General features: G+C 39.2%; 2 protein-coding genes across 8 annotated transcripts; both read left to right on the top strand.

Moving 5' to 3' along the window:
* Window positions 1-295: 295 nt before the first annotated feature.
* Window positions 296-13,560, top strand: LOC143101375 (uncharacterized). Of its 7 annotated transcripts, none has more exons than XM_076264669.1 (16): window positions 296-380; window positions 769-855; window positions 1,156-2,331; window positions 9,319-9,472; window positions 9,958-10,041; window positions 10,228-10,326; window positions 10,437-10,532; window positions 10,712-10,824; window positions 10,973-11,094; window positions 11,197-11,401; window positions 11,745-11,858; window positions 12,016-12,123; window positions 12,236-12,326; window positions 12,505-12,618; window positions 12,784-12,892; window positions 12,995-13,560. In XM_076264669.1, the coding sequence occupies exons 2-5, from the start codon at window positions 769-771 to the stop codon at window positions 9,984-9,986; spliced, it is 1,446 nt and encodes a 481-aa protein (XP_076120784.1). In that variant the 5' UTR covers window positions 296-380; the 3' UTR covers window positions 9,987-10,041; window positions 10,228-10,326; window positions 10,437-10,532; window positions 10,712-10,824; window positions 10,973-11,094; window positions 11,197-11,401; window positions 11,745-11,858; window positions 12,016-12,123; window positions 12,236-12,326; window positions 12,505-12,618; window positions 12,784-12,892; window positions 12,995-13,560. The 7 variants fall into 7 exon arrangements, with proteins under 7 accessions (XP_076120784.1, XP_076120783.1, XP_076120785.1 ...); XM_076264668.1 differs by having other exon boundaries at window positions 12,781-12,892; XM_076264670.1 differs by having other exon boundaries at window positions 12,771-12,892.
* LOC143101377 (uncharacterized) lies at window positions 4,264-9,296 on the top strand. Its single transcript, XM_076264674.1, has 2 exons — window positions 4,264-9,198; window positions 9,282-9,296. Exons 1-2 carry the CDS (start codon window positions 4,264-4,266, stop codon window positions 9,294-9,296), a joined length of 4,950 nt encoding a protein of 1,649 aa, XP_076120789.1.
* Window positions 13,561-26,528: the final 12,968 nt, after the last annotated feature.

Raw genomic sequence — 26,528 nt, 5'->3', positions numbered from 1 at the left:
TAGTATTATGATGTATTGCTATTGTCTATCTAAAGTAAAATGCCTGTTTTGAAGTTAACTAATGGTTAAATAACCAAAAATCTGATTGTTTGCACCTCCAAATGCGGTGATGTATGTCTGTGACGTGAGTTTGTGTGAAAGAATAGTGTATTTGTGCATATTTATAAATTGAATTTATTTTAGATTTTTACATCTCTGCATGGGTAAAATGGTAGGAAGTGAGAGATGTGGTCAAAATGTCATTGTGCTACTCCATACTAAAAAAGCAGATAATGGACTAACATCATGTTAATTAGGTTTTGTCATAGCAGTATTGAAATGCATTTAAAATCTGTTTCAATAATATTGTTTTTATTTTAGATCCTGATTTGGTGGAAAAGGTGAGCAAATGTTATTAATTAATTTCTTTGATTAAAGATGTGGTGGGAGACTATTATTGTATTTTGGACAAAAAAGGGTCTTTGACACTTTCCCTTCTATCTGTTATTAAATTGACTACTAAAAACACATCTGGCTCTACAGGAAACAAACAAGTTCACTGAGAGCCTTGTGTGCAACTAGTCAATTATCTTGGCCTGTAGTGAGATCTGTATTGATTTTTACTGTAGTGCATATAGGCCTATTAATATTGTTTGTATAAATATTTAGGAAGCTATTATAGAAAGTTGAGTGAATTTAGGTTTTAATGAATAACATTTTATATTTGTATATTTCAAAGACATTTTTGTTTGAAAATTTAATGCATGCACTCTATACTGTAAATTGCAGATGCCACAAAAGCGGAAACGGTCCTTGGCGGCTCAGAAGATTTTTGCAGTCAAGAAGAAAAAAGCTAACCCTGGGTCCTCCGATGAGGTTGGGTGTTCCTAATGTACTTGAAGATGGTCTGCTTCTAAGCCTTTGGTGAACGTGTCAGACCTTTTCTTATATTCATCTAATGTATTAGTTGTTTTAATTGTCTCTTTAGTTTGATGTAATTTTCTGTTTGTTTAAATGTCTATATGCAGAAAGACTCTTAACAATCTCAGAGTTTGTGAATGGAGAAAAAATGTGGGTAGCTGCTTGTTGTACAAAAAAAGTATATCAGTGTGTTTAGTAGGTGTTTAATGAGCAGAAATGTTACATAAAGCTTGACTGTTGCATTTTGTGTTGCAGATACCATCTCCTACCAATAGTTCTTTGGTGGAGGTTAACCTGGGTTCTTCAAATGAGGTTGGGCGTCCTCATCAAAAAAAAGCCCAACCAAATGAGGTTGGGCGTCCTCGTTATAAAAAAGCCCAACCAATGTCCGACAGTGTCTGTCAAAACCTGTCAAAACCTGTCAAAACCCATCAAAACCTGTCAAAACCCGTCAAAACTTGTCCAAACTTGTCAAAACCTGTCAAAACCTGTCAAAATCTGTCAAACTTTGTCAAGCAAAGTCCAGCAATACATACTGTACCAAACTTGCTGAAAAATGTGTCTCCAGATTTGTCTACAGATGTGTCTCCAGATCCAGATGTGTCTCCAGATGTGTCTCCAGATGTGTGTCCAGATGTGTCAACAGACATGGCGGTAGGCGTTTCTGTAGGTGATTCAACCTGTGTAAAAGAACAAACTGTTACTGTTTCTTCCTCTTTAACAAAATCTGATGAATTTCCAGACATATCTGTACTGATGGGGTCTTTTCATCAAGGTCATTCAAGGTTTGGAAATGTACGTAACAAGCAGTGTGGTGCCATCAGTTTCACTGCAGTTTTAAAATCCAAGATTAAGAATGTGTGGGCCTGGGGAACCCAAGATCTGGATGATGTTTTGATTAAAGGAACTGCTCTTTACAGCTCAATGAAAGCTGAAGGTAGAATAAGAGATCATTTGCCAGGAAGGGGTTATATTGCTGTGTCCGAATTGCCTAGATATCAAAGATTATGGAGTTGTGTTTTTGCAATAAGTTTTGGTGAATCTTATACTGGTTTTATTCATATTGATGATTATGACCATGATTTACGAGATGTTGCCATGCCTTATGATGTAGCAATGCAAAGAGCACTCTTTGGTAATGATGCTTGTTTGCTAACCATTTGTGCTAATACATGTGCTATAGTAAATGAAGAAACAAGGTTTGCCTTTGTTGATTCTCATGCAAGCAGAAGGGTTAACCAGCAAGGTCAGAAGGCAAGCTGTGTTTTGTACTTTAGTTCAGTGCAGTCCCTGTTCAGTTTTGTTTATGAGTTTGCAGGCTCCTTTGGCACCAACACAGTGCGATTTGAAGTGACGGGAGTGAAAGTACTGATGACCAATTTGGACCCTGCACTTCCATCACAAATAAACGAAGCTGTTGAGAGCTGCATGGTGAGTGCAACAGACTCTGCGAACAGCTGTCCACTGTATAGCAATGTGGTGAAAGGTAAGGATAAACTTTATGACCAACAGTCAGTTTGTGAGGGAAATAAGTCTGTGATGTTTGCAGGCAATTCTTGCAACGATATGGAATACACTCAGATTAAGCTAAACAGAAATGTGGGTAAACAAGTGAGGGACACTAATCCTACAATGATAGAATTCTCAAAAATTAAGATAAAACGAGAGCAAATATCATGTCAGGAAATCATTGTTGATACAGAAACTTCCCAACAGTCCTTTAAATCTCAGTGTGATATGATTGAAACAGATGATGTCATTATAAGTCATGCAACAGTTCCAAACCAGGCCTTTAAACCTTTAAGTCATCAGGACCAGGATACTTTGTGCACAAAATTAGGACTACCAAATGAAAATGTCGAAAGTCTAAAAGCAACAGCCAATGTTGATGATATGGGGTGTCCTTGTAAGATAAGAAGTATAAAGCCAGATGGAAACTGTTTTTATCGTAGTCTTGCATGGAACATATGCCACAATCAGGAGAAACATTTGAAAATTCGACGGGCTGTTGTGCAACACCTCCAGAAGAACGATGTCAAATTTGAAACATATTTAAGGGACGAATATGCATCTGTACAGGACTATGTGACCAACTCGAGAGTGTACTATAGTGGTTCATGGATAAAAGAGATTGACATTTTTGCTGCTGCTGATTTGTTGCAAATAGGAATCATTACTTTGAATGATGGGAGATGGAATTTGCACAGACCTACTGGATGCACACAGTCAGACATTGAAAATTGTATTTATCTGAATCATACTGGAAACCACTATGAAGTTGTAACATGTGTCAAACATAAAAATGCAGGAAATCTTTGTGCAGGAACATGCCAGCAAATGAAGACTGATAACTTGAAGTCACAATGCAAAAGAAAGTTGAAAGAGGAATTGGAAATTGTGAAGGTAAAGAAACAATGTGACATTTTGAAAAAAGTGACCAGTGATGTTACACCACAATTTTCTAAATCACAGTGTGATATAGTGGCAACAGATGACGTCATTATCAGTGATGTAAAAGTTACCCAACAGGCCTTTAAAGCTCTTACTTATCAGGATCAGGAGGTTCTTTGCAAACTTTTACAACTTACAAATGAAAATCTTGACAAAGGTCTGATTGCAACAAACAATGTTAATGACATGGGGTGTCCTTGTAAGATAAAAAGTATAAAGCCAGATGGAAATTGTTTTTATCGTAGTCTTGCTTGGAGCATATGTCAGAATCAGGAGAAGCATTTGAAAATTAGACGGGCTATTGTGCAACACCTCCAGAAGAATAGTGTGAAATTTGAAACATATTTGCGGGATGAATATGTATCTGTACAGGACTATGTGACTCAATCAAGAGTGTACTACTGTGGTTCTTGGCCTAAAGAAATTGACATTTTTGCTGCTGCTGATTTATTGAAAACAGCCATCATTACTTTTAATGATGGGACATGGAATATGCACAGACCTACTGTAGACCCACAGTCATGGATCGATAATTGTATTTATCTGAATCACACTGGAATCCACTATGAAGTTGTAACATGTGTTCAACATAGAAATGCAGGAAGTGTTTGTGCAGGAACATGCCAGCCTACGAACACTGATGACAACTCCAGGTCATTACGGAAAAGAGAGTCAAAAACTGAATCTAAAAGTGTGAAAGCTAAAAAAGAGAGACAGCGCTACCACAGTGACAGTAATTACAGAAAACAGAAAATTGACAATTACAAAGCCAAGTATAAGACAAACAGCAGGTTTCAAACTCTTGTGCGCAATTATTCCAAAACCAAATACAAGGCAAATAAGAACTTCCAGACTCTTGTTCGTCGATACAGTCATATGAAATACAAGAGAAACACAATCTTTCGGTACAAAATGAATCAGAACAACAAAAGCAAATACAGAAATAACAAAAGTGTCTGTGCAAATAAAATAAAACGTAGCCGTGACAGATATGCCACATGGAACAATAAACAGAAAGAGATTAACTTTGCCATTGATCATTTCCGTAAGGAAGTAAGCTGTGGTCCTGAGTATGTATGCTCTGTTTGTCATCGCTTACTCTTCAGGAAGCAAGTGGTTGAATGTAAAAGGCAATGCTATGAACGTAAAGGAGCAGAGGTTGATGCACTGGCTAATAGATGCATTACATTGCAATATTTACATATCTGTGATGTGGAATGTGAGCAGGGATGCCATTTGTCTGATAGTCCATTAAGCAAATTATGGATTTGCCACACATGTCACCGGAAAATTCTTGGAGGAAAATTGCCTGAGGAAAGTGTTACCAACAACATGCATTTGGATGAAGTTCCAGGTGAACTGAAATGTTTGAACTCTTTGGAACAACATCTCATTGCACGTCATATTCCTTTTATGAAGCTATTGTGTTTGCCTCGAGGCCGCCAGAGAGCTTGTCATGGTCCATGCGTCTCTGTTCCTATTGATAACACGTATGTGACAAATATCCTTCCAAGGAATGAATGTGATGATAAGATGATAAGAGTGAAACTAAAACGCAAGTTGACATACAAAGGTCATTATGAGTATATGTATGTCCATACAGACCGTGTGAGGAATGCGTTGAGGTATTTGATGAGAAACAATAAGTGGTATGGTGATGTGACTTGGAATGATGAATGGGTAAACACTCTGAATGGAACTGATCAGTGTGAGGCAGATGAGAACATCCAACAGCAACCTCATAACAGTGATGAAGAAAATGCCCTTGAGGAGAAAGTAGAGGAGGATTTGACCTATATTAAAGACCAGAGTGGACTCTTGTCAGATACATCATTGCAACCTGTTGATCTAGGTTCAGAGATCATTGATCAAAATTTTCAGGATATACTGAGTGTGGCACCAGGTGAAGGCAATAGTCCAGTTAGATTGCTGTCTGATAAAACCAATGAAGCCAAATGTTTCCCTGTTCTGTTTCCATCAGGTGGACCTACTTTCCATGATGAAAGGGAATCAAAAATAACTCTGTCACGATACTTGAACACACGCCTTCTCAATGCAGATGGACGTTTTGGACGTAACACAGATTACATTTTTTATGCACAATACATATCAGAGGTGCAGCAAGTCATATCTAGTGTATCAGTGGCATTACGCAAAGGTGGTGGTCACCCTTCTCTGAAAGAAGCAACACCAGACATGTTGCTCAACTCTGATTCATTAAGTAAAATATTACGCAATGATGAAGGATACAAGTTCTTACGAGGTATTCGTGGAACACCACCGTACTGGATGTCGGTACAGAAAGATTTGTTCAGTATGATTCGTCAACTATCAATTCCTACATATTTCCTGAGTATGAGTAGCGCTGATCTGCGATGGCCTGAAATGTTGAGCTCTGTTCTAAGGTTGGAAGGAAAAAAAACACTTGTGGAGGATCTTGACTGGTCTGAGAAATGTGGCCTCATAAGCCGAAATCCTGTCACAGTGGCGAGAATGTTTGACCATCGATGGCATTGTTTTCTTCGTGATGTAATACTGTCGCCAGCTGAACCCATAGGGAAAATAAAGGACTACTTTTACCGTGTTGAATTCCAACAGCGTGGTTCTCCTCATGTCCACTGTCTTTTTTGGGTGGAAAATGCTCCAAGGATTGATAGAGAGCATGATGATGAAGTGGCAAATTTCATAGACCGATACATCACTTGTGAAATTCCACCAGAGACTGATACAGAGCTTTATGAAGTTGTGAACAGTGTACAAAGGCACAGCACAAGACACTCAAAGACTTGCCGTAAGAAAAACACTGTGTGTAGATTCAATTTCCCAAGACCACCATCAAGCCGTACTTTTATCACAAAAGGTGGAAACTCTGAGGACTTAAATGGAAATGATGAGAATATGAGTGCCAGTGGAATCATAAAGAAAGTGAAATCTGCATTGATGACACCTGACATGAATTTTGAAACAACTGATGCATTTTTTGAATCTCTTGAGATGGATCAAGGCCTGTTTGAAAGAGCATACAACAAGTCTTCCAAAAAGAAAAGTATTGTCCTTAAGCGAAATCCATCTGACATTTGGGTGAACCAGTATAACAAAGAGTTACTGCGTGCCTGGCAAGGCAACATGGATATTCAGTATGTCACAGACGCCTTTTCTGTTGTTGTTTATATACTGTCGTACATCACGAAAGCAGAGCAAGAAATGGGTTTGCTATTACAGCATGCACAAAATGAGGCAATGAATGGCAATCTCAATGCAAAAGCGGCATTTAAGCAACTTGGCACTGTGTACCTGCACAACAGGGAAGTTTCAGCTCAAGAGGCTGTTTATCGTTTGACCCGTATGCACTTGAAGGAATGCTCTCGTGATGTGCAGTTCATTCCTGTTGGTGAGAGCCCTGTTAGGATGAGTTTCCCTTTGCATGTGCTCAAAGCTAAAGCTCAGCTGCAGCAGTCTGATGATGAACGCAGCATTTGGATGACCAATGTGGTAGAACGATACAAGAACAGACCTCGATCTTCAGAATTTGAGGACTTATGCCTTGCCAGTTTTTGCTCTGAATACAGAGTGGTTTACAAGTCACAGATTTCATCAGAAAAAGATTCACAGGACATAATACAACTTAACAACAACTGTGGCTTTGTCAGAAAAAGGACAAGAACACAACCTGCTGTTGTGAGTTATCCCAGGTTTTCACCTACAAGAAACTCTGAAAAGTACTTCCACTCTTTACTGCAGCTGTTTTTGCCTTATTATGAAGACTTTCACCTCAAACCTCCACAATTTGAAACATACGAGCAGTTTTTCAAGAGTGGTGCAGTAAAGTGTGGCAGTGATATCCAAAGAGTTCAGTTGATTGTGGACTACAACAAAGCTTTGTTTGAAAAAGAAAGTGATGAGATTGACAGAGCTAAACAGTTACTGGATGGTGACATTGATTTAGAAGATGCTTGGGCTCAGATATGTCCTGAAACAGAGAGGGAGCGTCTCAAGTGTTTGGATCTAAAAGATAAAGTTGTAGATGATGAAGATGATGATGATGATGTTGGTAAATTTATTCCTGACCTCATGGCAAATCCACACACAACATGCACTTTGGAAACCAATCATGTGACAATGCCCAGACAAGATGCACTGGATTTATTACGATCATTGAATGAAGAGCAGTCTGCCATATTTTATGCTGTTCGTCAGTGGTGTCTGCAGAAACTCTTCAGACAGAATCCTGAACCATTGCGATTATTCATCACTGGTGGAGCAGGAACAGGCAAAAGCCATCTAATCAAAGCAATCCATTACGAATCTACTCGATTGCTATCACAGATTGCTGAAAATCCTGAGGATCTCACTGTGGTCCTTACTGCATCCACTGGTGTGGCTGCATATAATATTGGTGCTGCAACTATTCACCATACTTTCTCGATTGGTGCAAATGTTAAATTGCCGTATCAACCTCTTGGCGATGAGAAGGTGAATACTTTAAGGACAAAGATGTGCAACTTGCAGATTCTGATCATTGATGAAGTGTCTATGGTTGACAACCGTCTTTTTGCATACATTCATGGCAGACTACGTCAAATCAAGCAGACTGGAGATTATTCCTTGTTTGGAAATGTTTCCGTGATCTGTGTGGGTGACTTTTTTCAGCTTAAACCTGTGAAAGGCACACCTCTTTTTGCTAATAACAAAGGCGCCAATTTGTGGGATAACAATTTTGAAGTTGCTGAGCTGACCAAAGTTGTGAGGCAGGAAAATGCTGAATTTGCAGGGATGCTGAATCGCCTCAGAGTTCGTCAAAAGAATGAACCTCTCAGTGCTCATGATGTCTTTGTGCTGAGGCAGCGTGAAACTGGTGAAGAATCTACAGATATTCACATGTATGCTACAAATGCAGAGGTTGATAAATACAATGTCATCAGATTACAAGAAGTTTGCCCAGAAGCAATATGCATACATGCTCAAGACTTTGTACGGAATCCCAAAACTGGAAGAATGGAACGGAAAGTCGGTTTCCACACAAAGGTTTTCAATTCTTGCTTGCCAAAATCTGTGTCGTTGGGTGTTGGAGCAAGGGTGATGCTGAAGAAGAATATAGACGTGTCTGATGGTCTTGTCAATGGTGCCTGTGGTATAGTTGTGGAAATTGTGAAAGGTCAAGATGAGGATGACATTCCTGCTGCTATCCATGTTGAGTTTGAAGATCCTAATGTGGGAAAGATTCAGAGATCAAAAGCAAGAAGGGTTTCTGAACGCTCAACGGTAGTGGAGGTACAAGAAGATCAAGTCACAAATGCTGGCGGAATACGAAGGCAACTTCCAATCTCTCTGGCTTGGGCTATGACTATACATAAGTGTCAAGGACTTTCTGTTAACAGAGCTGTTGTATCACTGAAAAAGATCTTTGCTGCAGGGCAAGCATATGTTGCATTGAGCCGTGTGAGAACTCTCGATGGACTGATGATTGAGGATTTCAAAGACACAGCCATATTTTGTGATGAAAAAGTAGACTTGGCCATTAAAAGCTTGTCAAAGTTCAACTTTGGAACGTCTGTTTCATCTGACATTAACCCTGGCTGTACTGTTATACTTCACAATGTGCAGAGTTTGAATGCTCACTTCCAGGACATGCAATCTCACAAGATCTTCATGAAAGCTGACTGTATTTGCTTGACAGAGACATGGCTTAATGTAGGCACTGAAGATGAACAACAACTTCCAGGATATATCTTCAACCACAATCCAAGAGGAAATTGTTACAATGATTCTGAGCCAGTTTTTGCAGCATTAAAACAACAACAAAGAGGTGGAGTTGGTTTGTATTATTCTGACCACATTGACGTGCAGGTGATTATTCCAGGGACATGCAATTTGGAATGTCTGTATTTCCATATGGCACATGTAAACTTGACTGCTGTTGTTTTGTACAGGCCAAGTTCTTATAACATAGACATGTTTCGACTTCAGTTGTTACAGGTTATCCTTGAACTTGAGAAACATGCTGGGAGGAAACTGATCATGGGAGACTTCAACGAAGATATTTTCAGATCATCTACGATTGTCAAGTTATTGGAACAGCATGGATATACTCAACAGGTGCAAGCTGCTACAACTGAAAGAGGTACATTAATAGATCATGTGTATTGTAAAGATGTAGCAGATATTGTTGTTGAAGTTGTGCAGACATACTACAGTTTTCATGAAGCAATCCTTATCTCACTACTGTAATCTTTGTTTTTGCAAGATATTCAAGATGGCAAGGTGTTAGAGTATGTTGTAAATTGTTATGAGTTTTTTTTATTCCGTCTGCTAACTGGGGTTTGGGTGGTTGGGTGGTGGCAAGGAGAGAGTTTTACATTGGACGGCTTCTTGCAGGGGATGGGATGGCTAGCATAACAGTTTGTTTAGCACAGTTTTGTTTGGCAAGTACAGTTATACAGTTACTTTTGTAACTATTTTTTTTGTTTGTATTGGGATATACTTGCTGGTATATGACATGTATTTGTTTACAAGTAAAATTAAGTGGCACAAAAGGATGACCATGCAGAGTAACTGTGACAAAAGGCTGTTGAAGACTCGGACAGAAATGTTGAATGTGTCTATTAGCTTCTGAACCCAAAGAACATATAGCTTGAAAGTCATGGACATTGCAGTTATTGCATCTTTTGTCATGGAAAACAGAACCAATATGTGAGTATCTCTTGTTTTCCTCCTTTGCATATTAAATATGATGTGCTATATTCTTAATGTTATGATGTTATAATCTTATGATTAAATATGATGTGCTATAGTCTTAATGTTATGCATTTATATTTAGGAAGATGTCCATTTTTATACAGTGTTAATGAATGTAAATGTTTTTGTTGGCTGTTGCAGGCTACACAGGAACTTGTAACTGTCAGAAAGTCTCATTCAGCTTCTTCATAAGTGGTGCTTGACTGTCATAAACAATCCTGTGAGATCTTGTTGGATTATGTAAGTAACCACAAAGGCTATTGACAACATGTCAGTGATTTGAATGGCATAATATGCTGTGAATGACTAAACTGTTAAATGAATGAACATGCTTTCTTCTGTTTACGTAGGCTGCTTAGGAACCGGTATCAGTCACAGTGTCATTTGAACCTTCAGAGGTCTGACTGACTGACAGAAATGCTCTCCTAAAAATATAATCAGATTATGTAAGTTATCACAAAGGCTACCAATTACATGTTATTCATATGGATGTCATATACTGTAAATTGCCAATTCTGTTAATGTATGAACAAGCTTTGTTCTGTCTATGCTGCTTGCTTACGGACAGGTAGGCCTACAAGTCATAGACTCTGTTGATGATCATCTGGCATTTCCATGATTGTAGGTTGCTCAAGTTCAGCTGTCTCCAGTTGTTGTCTGACTGTCCAAGACCCTTTAATGTACATAAACTAAAGCTGGCATATCTCTTACTTTGAGAAATACTCCTAATGAGCTTATGTGAGTATGCTTATTTGTTTTTAAAAAGGAAGACTGTACAGTTTCAATTTTATTCATGCACACTTCTTATAAGATTTTCCAAACATTGTTCTAAATATGCCTCTGATGTAGCTCTACCAGCCTATTGACATGCATCTACGTTTTTCAGCATTGCTTGGTCAAGCTTATCTACCTTCACCTATGACCCTAACTTCCAAGACTCATCTGCAATACAAAAAATACAGCTTGCAGAACTATTATAAATGCTCTTGTGAAATATAATCAGGTTATGTAAGTTACCAGAAAGTCTACTAATTTAATGTTATTCATGTGCATGTCATATGATTGCCAAAGGATGTTAATGCATTAACTCACCGTAATCTGTTTACGCAGCCTGCTTACAGACTAGTACCAGTTGTAGTCTGGCTTATATATTTTCACCTGTGGCCCAAACTTCCAAGACCCATCTGAATTACAAAAACTACAGTTGCTAGACATTTGATTGTCAGAATTGGTCTTTTGAGACTTGGACATAAATGTTGAATGGACTTTGCATTGCAGTTATTGCATCTTTTGTCATGAAAAACAGAACCAATATGTGAGTATCTTGTTTTCCTCCTTTGCATATTAAATATGATGTGCTATGACGGTATGATATTTGTTGTGCTTCTGCAGCCTGTTTTTGACCAGAGCCTGACACTTATTCACCTTTTTCACCAGTGGTGGTTATTTAACATTATCCATTTCCACATATGGTTCAACCATGCAAGACCCCTGTAAACTATTAACACTATACATGTAAGAAGTCTGACTGTCAGAAGCATTCTTGTGAGATCAGATTATATGAACATCCAGAAAGGGTGTGGATTAAATAGTATTTATATGAATTGCATATAGATTGCATTGTTAATGTATGGTCACAATTTATTTTACCTACACAGCCTGCCAAGGGACGAATGCCTGTACCAAAGACTGTTGATGTTCATTTACCTTTTTCATCATTGAGGCCTTCTCAAGCTCATCTATTTTCACCTTTGGTGCAACTGTTTATAAATGTATAGTAAGAATTGCTGTTGTGAACTTTTCTGAGATGTTGTGAACATCCATGATCTTCGTTTTTCTTTTAGTCTCAATGTTATGCATTTATATTTGGGAGGATGTCTATTTCTATACAGTGTTAATGAATGTAAATGTTTTTGTTGGCCAATGCAGGCTACTCAGAAACCTGTATCTATCAAAGAGCCTGTTAAGACTCATTCATCTTCTCCATAAGTGGTGCTTGTTTGTCATAAACAATCCTGTGAGATCTTATTGGATTATGTAAGTAACCACAAAGGCTATTGATTACATGTCAGTCATTTGAATGGCATAATATGCTGTGAATGACTAAACAGTGTTAAATGAATGAACATGTTTTCTTCTGTTTACGTAGGCTGCTTAGGAACCGGTATCAGTCACTGTGTCATTTGAACCTTCAGAGGTCTGACTGACAGAAATGCTCTCCTAAAATATAATCAGATTACGTAAGTTACCACAAAGGCTACCAATTACATGTTATTAATATGGATGTCATATACTGTAAATTCCAGTTCTGTTAATGTATGAACAAGCTTTGTTCTGTCTATGCTGCCTGCTTACGGACAGGTAGGCCTACAAATCATAGACTCTGTTGATGATCATCTGGCATTTCCATGGTTGTAGGTTACTCAAGTTCACATGTCTTCATTTGTTGTCTGACTGTCCAAGACTTCTTAATGTACTTAAACTAAAGCTGGCATATTTCTCACTCTTGAGAAGTAGTCCTAATGAGCTTATGTGAGTATATGCTTATTTGTTTTTAAAAAGAAAGACCATACAGTTTCAATTTTATCCATGCACATTTCTTAACATGAGATTTTCCAAACATTGTTGTAAATATGCTTCTGATGTAGCTCTACCAGTCAGAGTGCCTATTGACATGCATCTAGGTTTTTTCAGCAGTGCTTATTTACCTTCACCTGTGGCCCCAACTTCCAAGAGTCATCTGCAATACAATAAATTCAGCTTGCAGAACTGTCATAAATGCTCTTGTGAAATATAATCAGGTTATGTAAGTTACCAAAAAGTCTACTAATTTAATGTTATTCATGTCCATGTCATATGATTGCTAAAGGATGTTAATGCATGAACCCATCTTAATCTGTTTACGCAGCCTGCTTACGGACTAGTACCAGTTGCAGTCTGGCTCATGTATCTTCAACTGTTGCCCAAACTTCCAAGACCCATCTGAATTACAAAAACTACAGTTGCTAGATATTTCATTGTCAGAAATGGTCTTGAGAACTTGTCACAGTCTGTGAGTTTGTTCTTTTCTTTGTTTCTAAAGGTGCATTTCACAGTGTTTATGGAGGATGTAAATTGCTATATACCACTAATGAAGACATTTTTTTTTATCTTAAAACATTTTAAAAGTTGACTTTAAAGCACTACTGCTTGTTTATAAATGAGTAACTGGAGCAGGATCTAAATACCTATCAGACATGCTGCAGCAGTACACACCTTCTTGTCCTATCAGGTCCCAAGTGAGGGACCTGTTGGTAAAACCTGCTGTTAGAACTAAACATGGTGTAACAGCTTTTAGCTGCTATGAGGTTTAGCTCTGAAACCAACTTTCAGATGACATTAAAAAGGCCTCAACTGTAGCCCATTTGAAATCTTGACTTAAGACCAAACTGTTCAGATGCTTTATGCTAAATGCACTGAGTTACAAATTCTCAATTTGCCTTAAATTATTTTACCTTGTCTTTTATTACTTTTATTACTACTTTTGTTTTTTTTATGTTGTTTTTTTAATTATTCTTTATTTGTAGATTTTATCTTGTGTATTTTATGTTTTGTTTTTTATTATGATCTTTAATTTTAAACTATTCTTTGACTGTTGCCCTTCTATGCTTTTATTTGTTATTACTGTTTGCTTTTTTTTATGTAAAGCACATTGAATGACCTCTGTGTATGAAATATGCTATATAAATAAAATTGATTTGGCTTGACTTATGGCAATAGGTAAATGTTGTGTTTTCTTCTCCTTGAGCTACATGGTCATTGTTTTCTGAATATACATTTAGTCTTGAAATATGTTACACTACAGATATGTTGTGTCTGTCAAAAACATGTTGCTTGAAGGTGTCAGAGGTCTAGTGTGCACTCACATGCAGCCATGTTGGCCATGTGTCTGGTACACTGAGTGCTGCACTTAATATTGGATATATCATTTAGGCTTGTCTAACTGAGGTTCTGGTACTTGCCAGGTGATCTATTGAAGCTTATGGACCTCAAACAAATCACACAACACAGGGAGCCAGTTCAGCCACATGGGCCTCCATCAACCACACAGCTTGAATGAAGTGTATCCATCACAGAGCTGATTGAGGCTCATGGACATATACTATCTTTGGAACCTGCTGAGACCCATTGGCCAATGCTGGCCATCCACACAGGACTGTATTAAAATGGCCAGAATCAGACAAAACACTGAATGTGCTGAAAAGGCATGTGAAGGACACTTGCCTTCTGTTGGAGTTTGTTACAGTGTAGTAGGCTACTTAATGTACTGTACCTAGTCATTGTACTACAAAAACTTCATGTATTGGCCTTGGCATGCCAAATGCTTTTTTCGTCAGTGTAAGGGCATGTTTGGTTATGTTGTCCAAAACAGTGCCAAAATAACAATATTGCATATATGGATTCAGCTTCATGGTTAAATAGAAAGCCATCTGTTACTGTTGTGTTGTCTTTCACACATGATTGCAGGATTAAAATACAATGAAATCAATGTTCTCATGTATGTTTGTCAGATTATGTCTTGAGATGGGGGGGGGGGTGGTAATATGTTTTGCTGTGTGCCACTGTTCTGCTCAGGTGTATTGGTAGTTATTTGCTAGGGATTGCTAGGATAGCATAGTCCACTCCACTCATCACTTCAATGTTTAAACCTTGAATATTTGCTTATAATTGTGGTACAATTCCAATAACTATCAGAATTAAATGAACATGCTCAGAATGCTCTTACTCAAATAAATGTTGGTACAGATTGTAGATCAGTACTCTGACACTACTGTTTGGTTCTGAGCACAAGTAAAACTTGAGGCAAGTGTCGTATTTTGCAAGAACTGTCAAGACATTGAGAATGGAGAAAAGGGTGGAAGGTTTCAAAACATGCATTTTAATAATTGTGGAAAACTAAGTGTTCCCTTAATTTTTTTGAGTAATGTAAGTGGGCTGATGCTATCCAACTATTTAGAGCAGGTTAATTAGATTAAGTAATGTAACATTATATTTCAGTGTGTATTTTGTATCAGAAGACATTTAAAAAAAAGTTGTCTTTGTCCTCCCCACCCCAACATTGCATAATTAGGTAAAGAGCAAGTATCACCAAGCATTGAAGTCCATATCCAAATGGCAGTTATAACACATTTTGATAAATACAACAATGTACATTTGTTTAGAGATCCTATTTTGTGACTAGGTTATTTTATAAGGAAATATGCAGACATTAGGGCAAATTAAAGACTTTATTCAACGAATTCCATATACATTAAATCAAGATATAAAAAAAAAAAATTATTGCTATAAAACAAAAACAACATTTATGCAGGAAAACTAAAACTTTTAAAGCAACAAAGATTTTGTACATTAAAATAAATTTTCCAAAAACATTAGTTGTTCATGAACTTGTAACAGGGTGAAAGGCACTTCTGCAGTTGCTTTGCGGCCCTCTATTGGCTATAAACACATTATGCAAGTTTGCCACATTGGGTACTGGATCTGTAGTTCAAATAATACTATGACAGCAGCAGTAATAGACAATTTCCAAGCTGTAGGGGGACCAAAGAGGAAAAGTACTTTGGTGTTTCTTTAATAATGCATTTAAAAAAAAAAAAATTCTTCCACTACTTCCTCATTTTGTGTAAATGTGATGTGGATGATGTGCCTTAGTGCTTCATGGATTGTGATTGTCTCAAAAGTGAGAATGTGTGAGGTAGTGGTTGAAGCTACAGTGTGTATTGTTTGAAGTTAGTTTACATTTGCTCCAATAATTGCTTGGGTTATAATGGTGGTGAGTGGATGTTCTGGTGATTTTGATGGTCCTTGTTCAGTGGATTCAGTGATGACTTGTCATGGTTGTGGTGTTCAGTTGAGGTTTGCATTGGAAATGTTTGAGTGTGCAATTGAATACCAGATTTCGCACATAAAACCTCAAATAGAAGGATCCATACATAACGACTCCAATCACTGACAGCAGAGACAAAAGGACCAAGTACTTCCACGCTACTTTACAGACAGAGCACTCTTGAAAAATTGGTTTCATTTGCTCCCAACCTACACAGCCAATGTATGCAGACCTGCATAGAGCTTCTTTAAATCGATGTGTGTATGTGGTTTTGTAGTGTGTTGGATTGTACACAGTGGATGAGCGAGGTGGTGGTTGAAGGTAGTGTGTGATGTCTGGGGCAAATGTGGAGTAGATTGGCCTATTTTACTCAAATCTATGAACAAAAATATTCAAATTAACCCAATTATGCCAAAATTGGTATGATTTTATTATTGCCCATCTTCCCATTTCCCCTAAACACTTCCAATTCCATTGTAAATTGCAAATAATTTCTATTGCGTCTTCTCATCTTTTTGCATAAACTGGCTGTTAATTTAGGAAATATCAAATTAACTGGCTCTTGACAAAGTTCTGACAAAAATGGCATTCTAATTAACCATTATACAACAATGGCCATTTCAGTTCCATTCCTTCACCACCAGCTCCTATAACTGCCACAGATAAAACCCTACAACAAATAGAAAACACCCCAAACACTAATGAGAAGGTACTGTTCCTTTACAAAAGTACTTGGTTGAGTATCTAAGTTGCATATGTGAATGCAGCCAGACAAGCCTCTCTAAATGCCCATGCAGGTGATTATCTAAGTCTTTTCTTAACTTTCCTTTCAGGTCAATATAATCTAAATTGCAACAAATCCACAATTACAAAAGACACCCCAGAAACATGCAGCATTGATCACGTTGCTGACAACATGCACAGACTACCCCTCATCACATGGAGCACTAAAGACCTTAACCTTCACACCTGGTATTCAATCACCAATTGCACAATCAAACTTCTCAATTTCAAACTTTAACTGAACTCTGAGGAAAAAGGAAAAATATAGGACCAACAGAATTACTGAAGATACATTTGTTGGGTTACTAATGATTGATTTTTAGTTATAGTGGCATTTGCTGTAATTGTAGGCCATGTTGGTGTATAAACATACAATTTGTTGTAGTTTTGCTATTGTGTAATTAATAATTAGAAATTAATACATAATTAGAATACCCTTTCAAGAGTTTACCTGATTTTGTTTGTCCTCTTCATGCTTAGTTGCTTCTTGGTTGTTTCGTTGGTTGCTTGCTTGCTTCGTCGCTTGCATTGTCCTACAGAACAATTATGTTAATAGTCTACCCATAGCTCATTCAATTCGATGGTAAATACTGGAAAACTTTACCCAGGCAATCCACGGTGTTCAGTGTAGCTATCGGTTACTTCGTGTGGTCAACTCGTAGCACGGTAGAACTAATGCCTTCAAGAGGAGACGACAGATTAGTTGAAGTAACTTTAGCGTGAACAATTTACAGAATTAACTACTTATCTGAGGCAGTGGAAAGAAACACGTGTGGATTTGCAAGCAGAACCAAAAGACAGTGAGGCTGTAAATGATAGGGCTACTGTATTAGATGTCATTAAAACCCACACAAAGCCCACGTAACAAACACACTTTGCTTACCATGGCCAACGGTAGACATGGATACAGGATCCAGGACAAAAGGCAGGGAACCGATCAAGATACACAAGGAAAGTGCAGGAAGCATTTAAAGTGTAGCGTGATTGTAACGAGATTGGCCATTAGGCTATAGCACGTGACATCACCTAATTACTCCTGCAGCAAAATGAAATCACCTTGTCACAGTTCATTGGTTGCTTGAGAAGTCATATCAAAGTAATATTTTTGTTTCTGATTGGTGTTAATTTCGTCAGATGAGAGGAAATATGTTCGTCAACTACCTTTTTTTTTCATGACTATGAGACGATGACGAAACTGCACTAATGTCCTGAAACACTAAGACTATCTTAAGATGGATTATTGTTGACGAAAAAAGACGATACTAAAATGTTTTGCATGAAATAAAAACTAAGATAAAACCTTTCTTCATTTTCTTCTACAAAATGAGAAGACAGAATATCTAGCTGTTACATTTTCAAAATATCCCCAACGAGTTCATGCCAGCAGCTTTCCTGTAGGCTAGTTGCTGCTGTTGCTGCAACCCCTCTGCAACAGAAACTACATAGAACAAGAACACTGGAGATTTCTGCCAGAGTTAGCAAGCTAACTAAGCTTTATGCCACAATGCTACATACCCAGAAGCTGAAGCTTCCCTCATACATATACAAATTTACATTCCCCAGAATGTCTATACGAAAATGTTCAGCAAGTAATGTCAACTATTTAACTAGTAACACTGATGATGCCAAGTTTGCTAGCAAGTAAGCAAGGGCGCGGGAAGAGGGGTGCTGAGGGTGCTTCAGCACCCCCTGCTGGCAGGAGATAGATTTTTATTTATACGCTGTCTGACATTATTTATATTTTTGTATGTGAAATGATGAGTCAAATAGCAAAAAAGGGTTATGGATAGGTTTGAATATAGGCTACTAAAAATTAACAGTTATAGAGATCAACGTGAACGTGAGTCAGTTACTGTAAGAACCGTAGCGTGGTTTCAGCCAGAGCCTTATAGATATGAGATAGGTTGGGAATCGTCGGACATCCATTATTTTTGTTATTCAGCACCCCTGGTCAAAAATAGGTTCCTGCGCGCCTGCAAGTAAGCTTAGATGGAGAGTTAGAGGAATGTGCTGAGTTTGGGCACATATCTCCATCTAGCGTGGCAGAGTAAAACATTAATTCTTGGGTTTCGCAAACTTTTTCAGAAGAAGGAACACTTAACCAATAAAAAAAGAAACGCACGGACCATCTAGCTAAAAAAAAAAACATTAGACCTATTTCAACAGTAGGCTATTAGGCTACACAATAGGCCTAATCACTGAACCACATAGACAGTGTTGCAAAACTGTTTAGATGACTAAATATGACAAAGACTAAAAAGGCCATTTCGTCACAAGACTAAGACTAAATTAAAAATAGGTGACAAAATTAACACTATAACAGATATAGAGTTGTTCTGTCATGTGGAATAGCCGACTAATAATGTATAAGACATAAAATAACAAATATTCATACAGGCTACAGCTGTCACCTACTTTGCCCCTTCCTGTTTGGTGTTGGAGAGAGGTCACTATTGGTTTTTATATTGTTCATGTCACTATTTGCATAAGCCATGACAAAAAATACTTGCGCTAATATCAAACATGTTTGATATTGTTGTAACAGCAAAACTAGAAAAACACTGAATTCGACTGACTTAAAACAGCTAATATTGGCACCTTACACTAAACGATCTAGTTGACAGCGAGCGCGCCACAATTCCAGTACAACTCCAATGATTTCTGTCCGACTTTGGAAATTCGCCGACTGTGAAAACAGACCAAAATCGTACAATGTAAGGCCATCATTAATTGGTCATTTTAATTAAATTTGAGAAAAGCTACATAGGCCAAAACATTGTTTTATTAAAGTATTAATGAACAAGAATGTGTAGTATTTACTGAATGTAGAGTGAGTGTGTGGTGAGAGGATGTTTGTCAGTCAACCAATGAAATCTTTATTTCAGATGGGAGTCTAGCATTAAATATTTAGTATAAATTAAGTAGGCTTATTAAGTATGAATACAGACAATAAACAGGTAAAATGCACAGAATAACCAAAAAGAAAAATAAATAAATAATAGTTTTGTTATGTTAACTCAAAGCATCACCTGGATGTTTGTCCACTTCCTGTTTGGTGGCTTCATCGCCATATTTGATTGGCTGTCACAGGCAAACAAAGTTGAAATTGAAAAATCTGGCAAGTATCGTTTGTGCAGCTTGGTCTGACGATAATCTTTGCCAAGTAACGTGAAAATCGAATGAAATTTACGAACGCTGAAACTTTTCGTAGAGTTTGGACCAAATCCAATATGGCAGAGGTCCAATATGGCAGAAAGTGACGCAATAGGGGTCAATGAACTCGAGATGGTCCAATAAGGATTTAGTTGCTACCTCAATTGTGAAACTCAGACAAAACAGTCAAGGATCATGCGCATTAACGCATGTCCAAAATTGAAGTGGTGGTGGCGCTAGAATGTCCAATGTATATGCATAAAAATTGTTGTGAGTAATTGGAATAGAGTCCTGATTAACAGTATTGAGTTTTGTTATGTTAAGTCAAAATGTCACCTAGATGTTTGTCCACTTCCTGTTGGGTGGCTTCATCGCCATATTTGATTTGTTGTCATGGGCCAATAAAGTGGAATTTGAAAAATCTGGCAAGTATCGTTTGTGCGGCTCGGTCTGAAGATCATCTCTGCCGAGTTCTGTGAAAATCAAATGAAATTTGGGACCGCTGAAACTTTTCGTAGAGTTTAGACCAATTCCAATATGGCGGAGGTCCAATATGGCAGAAAGTGACGGGATAGGAGTCGATGAACTCGGGATGGTCCAAGGATTCAGAAGCTACCTCAATTGCGAAAATCAGACAAAAGAGTCAAGGATCACGCGCATGAACGCATGTCCAGCATTAAACTGGTGGTGGCGCTAGTGTGTTCAATGTATATGCATGAAAATTGGTGTGAGTGATTGGGACAGTGTCCTGACTAATGGTATCGAGTTTTGTTATGTTAACTCAAAGCGTCACCTAGATGTTTGTCCACTTCCTGTTTGGCGTCCTCGTCACCATATTTGATTGGCTGTCACGGGCAAACAAAAATGAAATTGAAAAATCTGACCAGTATCGTTTGTGCGGCTCGGGCAGAAGATCATCTCCAACAAGTTTCGTGAAAATCGAAGGAAATTTGTAACCGCTGAAACTTTTCGTAGAGTTTGGTTTAAATCCAATATGGCGGAGGTCCAATATGGCGGAAAGTGATAGGTTAGGGGTTGATGAACTCTGTATGGTCCAAGGATTCAGACACTACCTCAATTGTGAAAATCAGACAAAAGAGTCAAGGATCACGTGCATGAACGCATGTCCAGCATTGAACTGGTGGTGGCGCTAGTATGTTCAATGTATATGCACGAAAAGTGGTGTGAGTGATTGGGACAGTGTCCTGACTAATGGTATCGAGTTTTGTTATGTTAACTCAAAGCGTCACATAGATGTTTGTCCACTTCCTGTTTGGCGGCTTCGTCACCATATTTGATTGGCTGTCATGGGCAAATAAAAATGAAATTGAAAAATCTGACTAGTATCGTTTGTGCGGCTCGGGCAGAAGATCATCTCTATCAAGTTTCGTGAAAATCAGAAGAAATTTGTAACCGCTGAAACTTTTCGTAGAGTTTGGACTAAATCCAATATGGCGGAGGTCCAATATGGCGGAAAGTGACGTAATAGGAGTCATTGAATTCAAGTCGGTCCAGGGATTACAGCAGTGCCTGATTTGTGAAAATCGGACCCACCGTTCAATGGTCACATGCGTGAATGCAATCCAGGTTCGACCCATTGGTGGCGCTAGAGTGTTGGGCATAGAGTTCTGTAAATTGGTGAGAGTGATCATAGGACGGTTCTGAATCAGTGCGCCGAATTTCATAACTTTAGACCCAGCGGTTCTATTTTCGGCCAAATTTTGACCTGTTGGTGGCGCTAGACAGCTGGGTTTAGAGATCCGTAAATGAGTGTGAGTGGTCAGTGGAGTGTCCCGAAACTTTCTGCCAAATTTCAGCACTTTTTAGCCAGGCGTTCTATGGGCTGCCATAGACTCCAATGGCAGAAGTATAATAGGAAAAGCTAGTAACTCAATGGGTGCCTTCGCAGCTTCGCTGCTTGGCCCCCAATAATAATAAATATAGCTGCAAGCAGCAATGCGGGGGCCTAGCAGAGCGCTATAGCAGAAATGGCGTTGCCACGGCATGAGCAAGCACTTACAGCAAGAGGCCAAATTACACCAATGTCTTTGTGCGGTCTCACAATCAGCTACCATGTCCCTCTACCAAGTTTGGACTTCATACACCAAAGTGTTGCTGAGATACGAGCTCACTTCCTGTATTACAGCGCCCCCTGTAGAGGCCAAATGATTCCAATTTCCTAGTGCATCATCATAATCAGGTAACAGGTCCTTATACTAAGTTTGGAGTTTGTACACCAAAGCGTTGCTGAGATACAAGCTCACTTCCTGTATTACAGCACCCCCTATAGAGGCCAAATGATGCCAATTTCCTGCTGTGTCCTCACAATCAGATACAAAGTCCCTGTACCCAGTTTGGACTTCATACATTAAAGCGTCTCCGAGATGTTAGCCCACTTCCTGTTTTGCGGCTTCATGGCCATATTTGATTGGCTGCTATAGGCCAATAAAGTGGAATCTGAAAAATCTGACAAGTATCGTTTGTGCGGCTCGGTCTGAAGTTCATCTCTGCCAAGTTCTGTGAAAATCAAATGAAATTTGTGACCGCTGAAACTTTTCGTAGAGTTTAGACCAATTCCAATATGGCGATGGTCCAATATGGCAGAAAGTGACGGGATAGGAGTCGATGAACTCGGGATGGTCCAAGGATTCAGACGCTACCTCAATTGTGAAAATCAGACAAAAGAGTCAAGGATCACGCGCATAAACGCATGTGCAGCATTAAACTGGTGGTGGCGCTAGTGTGTTCAATGTATATGCATGAAATTTGGTGTGAGTGATTGGGACAGTGTCCTGACTAATGGTCTTGAGTTTTGTTATGTTATCTCAAAGCGTCACCTAGATGTTTGTCCACTTCCTGTTTGGCGTCCTCGTCACCATATTTGATTGGCTGTCACGGGCAAACAAAAATGAAATTGAAAAATCTGACCAGTATCGTTTGTGCGGCTCGGGCAGAAGATCATCTCCAACAAGTTTCGTGAAAATCTGAGGAAATTTGTAACCGCTGAAACTTTTCGTAGAGTTTGGACTAAATCCAATATGGCGGAGGTCCAGTATGGCCAAAAGTGATGTAATAGGGGTCAATCAACTCAAGTCAGTCCAGGGATTCCAACGGTGCTTAATTTGTGAAAATCGAACACACCGTTCAATTGTTACATGCGTAAATGTGAGTCCAGATTCGACCTATTGGTGGCGCTAGAGTGTTCGGCATAGAGCTTTGTAAATTCGTGAGAGTGATCATGGGACGGTCCTGAATCAGGGCGCTAAATTTCATAATAATAATGACTTGCAAATACCTTTCAACCCAGCTTTTCAACTTTCAGCCAAACTTTGACCTGTTGGTGGCGCTAGACGGCTGGGTTTAGAGGTCCGTAAATGAGTGTGAGTGGTCAGTGGAGTGTCCCGAAACTTTCTGCCAAAAAATCTGCACTTTTTAGCCAGGCGTTCTATGGGCTGCCATAGACTCCAATGGCAGAAGTGTAATAATAAATATAGCTGCAAGCAGCAATGCGGGGGCCTAGCAGAGCGCTATAGCAGAAATGGCGTTGCCACGGCATCAGCAAGCACTTACAGCAAGAGGCCAAATTACACCAATGTCTTTGTGCGGTCTCACAATCAGCTACCATGTCCCTCTACCAAGTTTGGACTTCATACACCAAAGTGTTGCTGAGATGTGAGCTCACTTTCATTATTACAGCACCCCTAGAGGCCAAATGAGAACACTTTCCTTCATGTCCTCACAATCAGCTAATATGTCCCTGTACCAAGTTTGGACTTCATACACCAAAGTGTTGCTGAGATACGAGCTCACTTCCTGTATTACAGCGCCCCCTATGGAGGCCAAATGATTCCAATTTCCTAGTGCATCATCATAATCAGGTAACAGGTCCTTATACTAAGTTTGGACTTTGTACACCAAAGCGTTGCTGAGATACAAGCTCACTTCCTGTATTACAGCGCCCCCTATAGAGGCCAAATGATGCCAATTTCTTACCGTGTCCTCACAATCAGATACAAAGTCCCTGTACCAAGTTTGGACTTCATACATTAAAGCATAGCCGAGATGTTAGCCCACTTCCTGTTTGGTGGCTTCATCGCCATATTTGATTGTCTGTCACGGGCAAACAAAAATGAAATAAAAAAATCTGACAAGTATCGTTTGTGCGGCTCGGTCTGAAGATCATCTCTGCCAAGTTCTGTGAAAATCAAATGAAATCTGGGACCGCTGAAACTTTTCGTAGAGTTTAGACCAATTCCAATATGGCGGAGGTCCAATATGGCGGAAAGTGATGGGATAGGAGTCGATGAACTCGGGATGGTCCAAGGATTCAGATGCTACCTCAATTGTGAAAATCAGACAAAAGAGTCAAGGATCACGCGCATGAACGCATGTGCAGCACTAAACTGGTGGTGGCGCTACTGTGTTCAATGTATATGCATGAAAATTGGTGTGAGTGATTGGGACAGTGTCCCGACTAATGGTCTCGAGTTTTGTTATGTTAACTCAAAGCATCACCTAGATGTTTGTCCACTTCCTGTTTGGCGTCCTCGTCACCATATTTGATTGGCTGTCACGGGCAAACAAAAATGAAATTGAAAAATCTGACCAGTATCGTTTGTGCGGCTCGGGCAGAAGATCATCTCCAACAAGTTTCGTGAAAATCTGAGGAAATTTGTAACCGCTGAAACTTTTCGTAGAGTTTGGACTAAATCCAATATGGCGGAGGTCCAGTATGGCCAAAAGTGACGTAATAGGGGTCAATCAACTCAAGTCAGTCCAGGGATTCCAACGGTGCTTAATTTGTGAAAATCGAACACACCGTTCAATTGTTACATGCGTAAATGTGAGTCCAGATTCGACCTATTGGTGGCGCTAGAGTGTTCGGCATAGAGCTTTGTAAATTCGTGAGAGTGATCATGGGACGGTCCTGAATCAGGGCGCTAAATTTCATAATAATAATGACTTGCAAATACCTTTCAACCCAGCTTTTCAACTTTCAGCCAAACTTTGACCTGTTGGTGGCGCTAGACGGCTGGGTTTAGAGGTCCGTAAATGAGTGTGAGTGGTCAGTGGAGTGTCCCGAAACTTTCGACGAAAAAATCTGAACTTTTTAGCCAGGCGTTCTATGGGCTGCCATAGACTCCAATGGCAGAAGTGTAATAATAATAATAATAATAATAGGAAAAACTACTAAAACAATGGGTGCCTTCGCAGCTTCGCTGCTAGGCCCCCAAATATAGCTGCAAGCAGCAATGCGGGGGCCAAGCAGTGCGCTATAGCAGGAATGGCATTGCCATGCCATGAGCAAGCACTCACAGCAAGTTTGATTGCAATTGGATAAAGAATGACTAAGAAATAAGCTCATTTACTTTGTTACAGCGCCCCTAGAGGCCAAATTACACCAATGTCCTTGTGCGTTCTCACAATAAGCTACCATGTCCCTCTACCAAGTTTGGACTTCATACACCAAAGTGTTGCTGAGATGTGATCTCACTTTCTTTATTACAGCACCCCTAGAGGTCAAATGAGACCACTTTCCTTGCATGTCCTCACAATCAGCTAATATGTCCATGTATCAAGTTTGGACTTCATACAACGAAGCGTTGCTGAGATATGAGCCCACTTCTTGTATTACAGCGCCCCCTGTAGAGGCCAAATGATGCCAATTTCCTACTGTGTCCTCACAATGAGGTACCAAGTCCCTGTACCAAGTTTGGACTTCAGACATCAAAGCGTTGCTAAGATAGGAGCTCACTTCCTCTATTGCAGCGCCCCCTATAGAGGCCAAATTATTCCAATTTCCTAGTGCGTCATCATAATCAGGTAACAGGTCCTTATACCAAGTTTGGACTTCATACATTAAAGCATAGCCGAGATGTTAGCCCACTTCCTGTTAGGCGGCATCGTCGCCATGTGTGATTGGCTGTCACGGGCAAATAAACTTGAAATTAAAAAATCTGACAAGTATCGTTTTTGAGGCTCGGTCTGAAAATCATCTCCGCCAAGTTCTGTGAAAATCGGATGAAATTTGTAACCGCTGAAACTTTTCGTAGTGTTTGGACCAAATGCAATATGGCGGAGGTCCAATATGGCGGAAAGTGACGGGATAGGGGTCGATGAACTCGGGATGGTCCAAGGATTCAGACGTTACCTCAATTTTGAAAATCAGACAAAAGAGTCAAGGATCACGCGCATGAACGCATGTCCAGCATTAAACTGGTGGTGGCGCTAGTGTGTTCAATGTATATGCATGAAAATTGGTGTGAGTGATTGGGACAGTGTCCTGACTAATGGTATCGAGTTTTGTTATGTTAACTCAAAGCGTCACCTAGATGTTTGTCCACTTCCTGTTTGGCGGCTTCGTCACCATATTTGATTGGCTGTCATGGGCAAATAAAAATGAAATTGAAAAATCTGACTAGTATCGTTTGTGCGGCTCGGGCAGAAGATCATCTCTATCAAGTTTCGTGAAAATCAGAAGAAATTTGTAACCGCTGAAACTTTTCGTAGAGTTTGGACTAAATCCAATATGGCGGAGGTCCAATATGGCGGAAAGTGACGTAATAGGAGTCATTGAATTCAGGTCGGTCCAGGGATTACAGCAGTGCCTGATTTGTGAAAATCGGACCCACCGTTCAAT

The sequence above is a fragment of the Alosa pseudoharengus genome, unplaced genomic scaffold, assembly GCF_046254945.1.
Source record: "Alosa pseudoharengus isolate Yale_2024_CS ecotype anadromous, Long Island Sound unplaced genomic scaffold, YU_APseudo_1.1 YU_APseudo_1.1_scf_34, whole genome shotgun sequence".
In the NCBI taxonomy this organism is placed as follows: domain Eukaryota; kingdom Metazoa; phylum Chordata; class Actinopteri; order Clupeiformes; family Clupeidae; genus Alosa; species Alosa pseudoharengus.
Note: the sequence above shows the minus strand (reverse complement) of the source record. Positions and strands in the feature narration are given on the sequence as shown.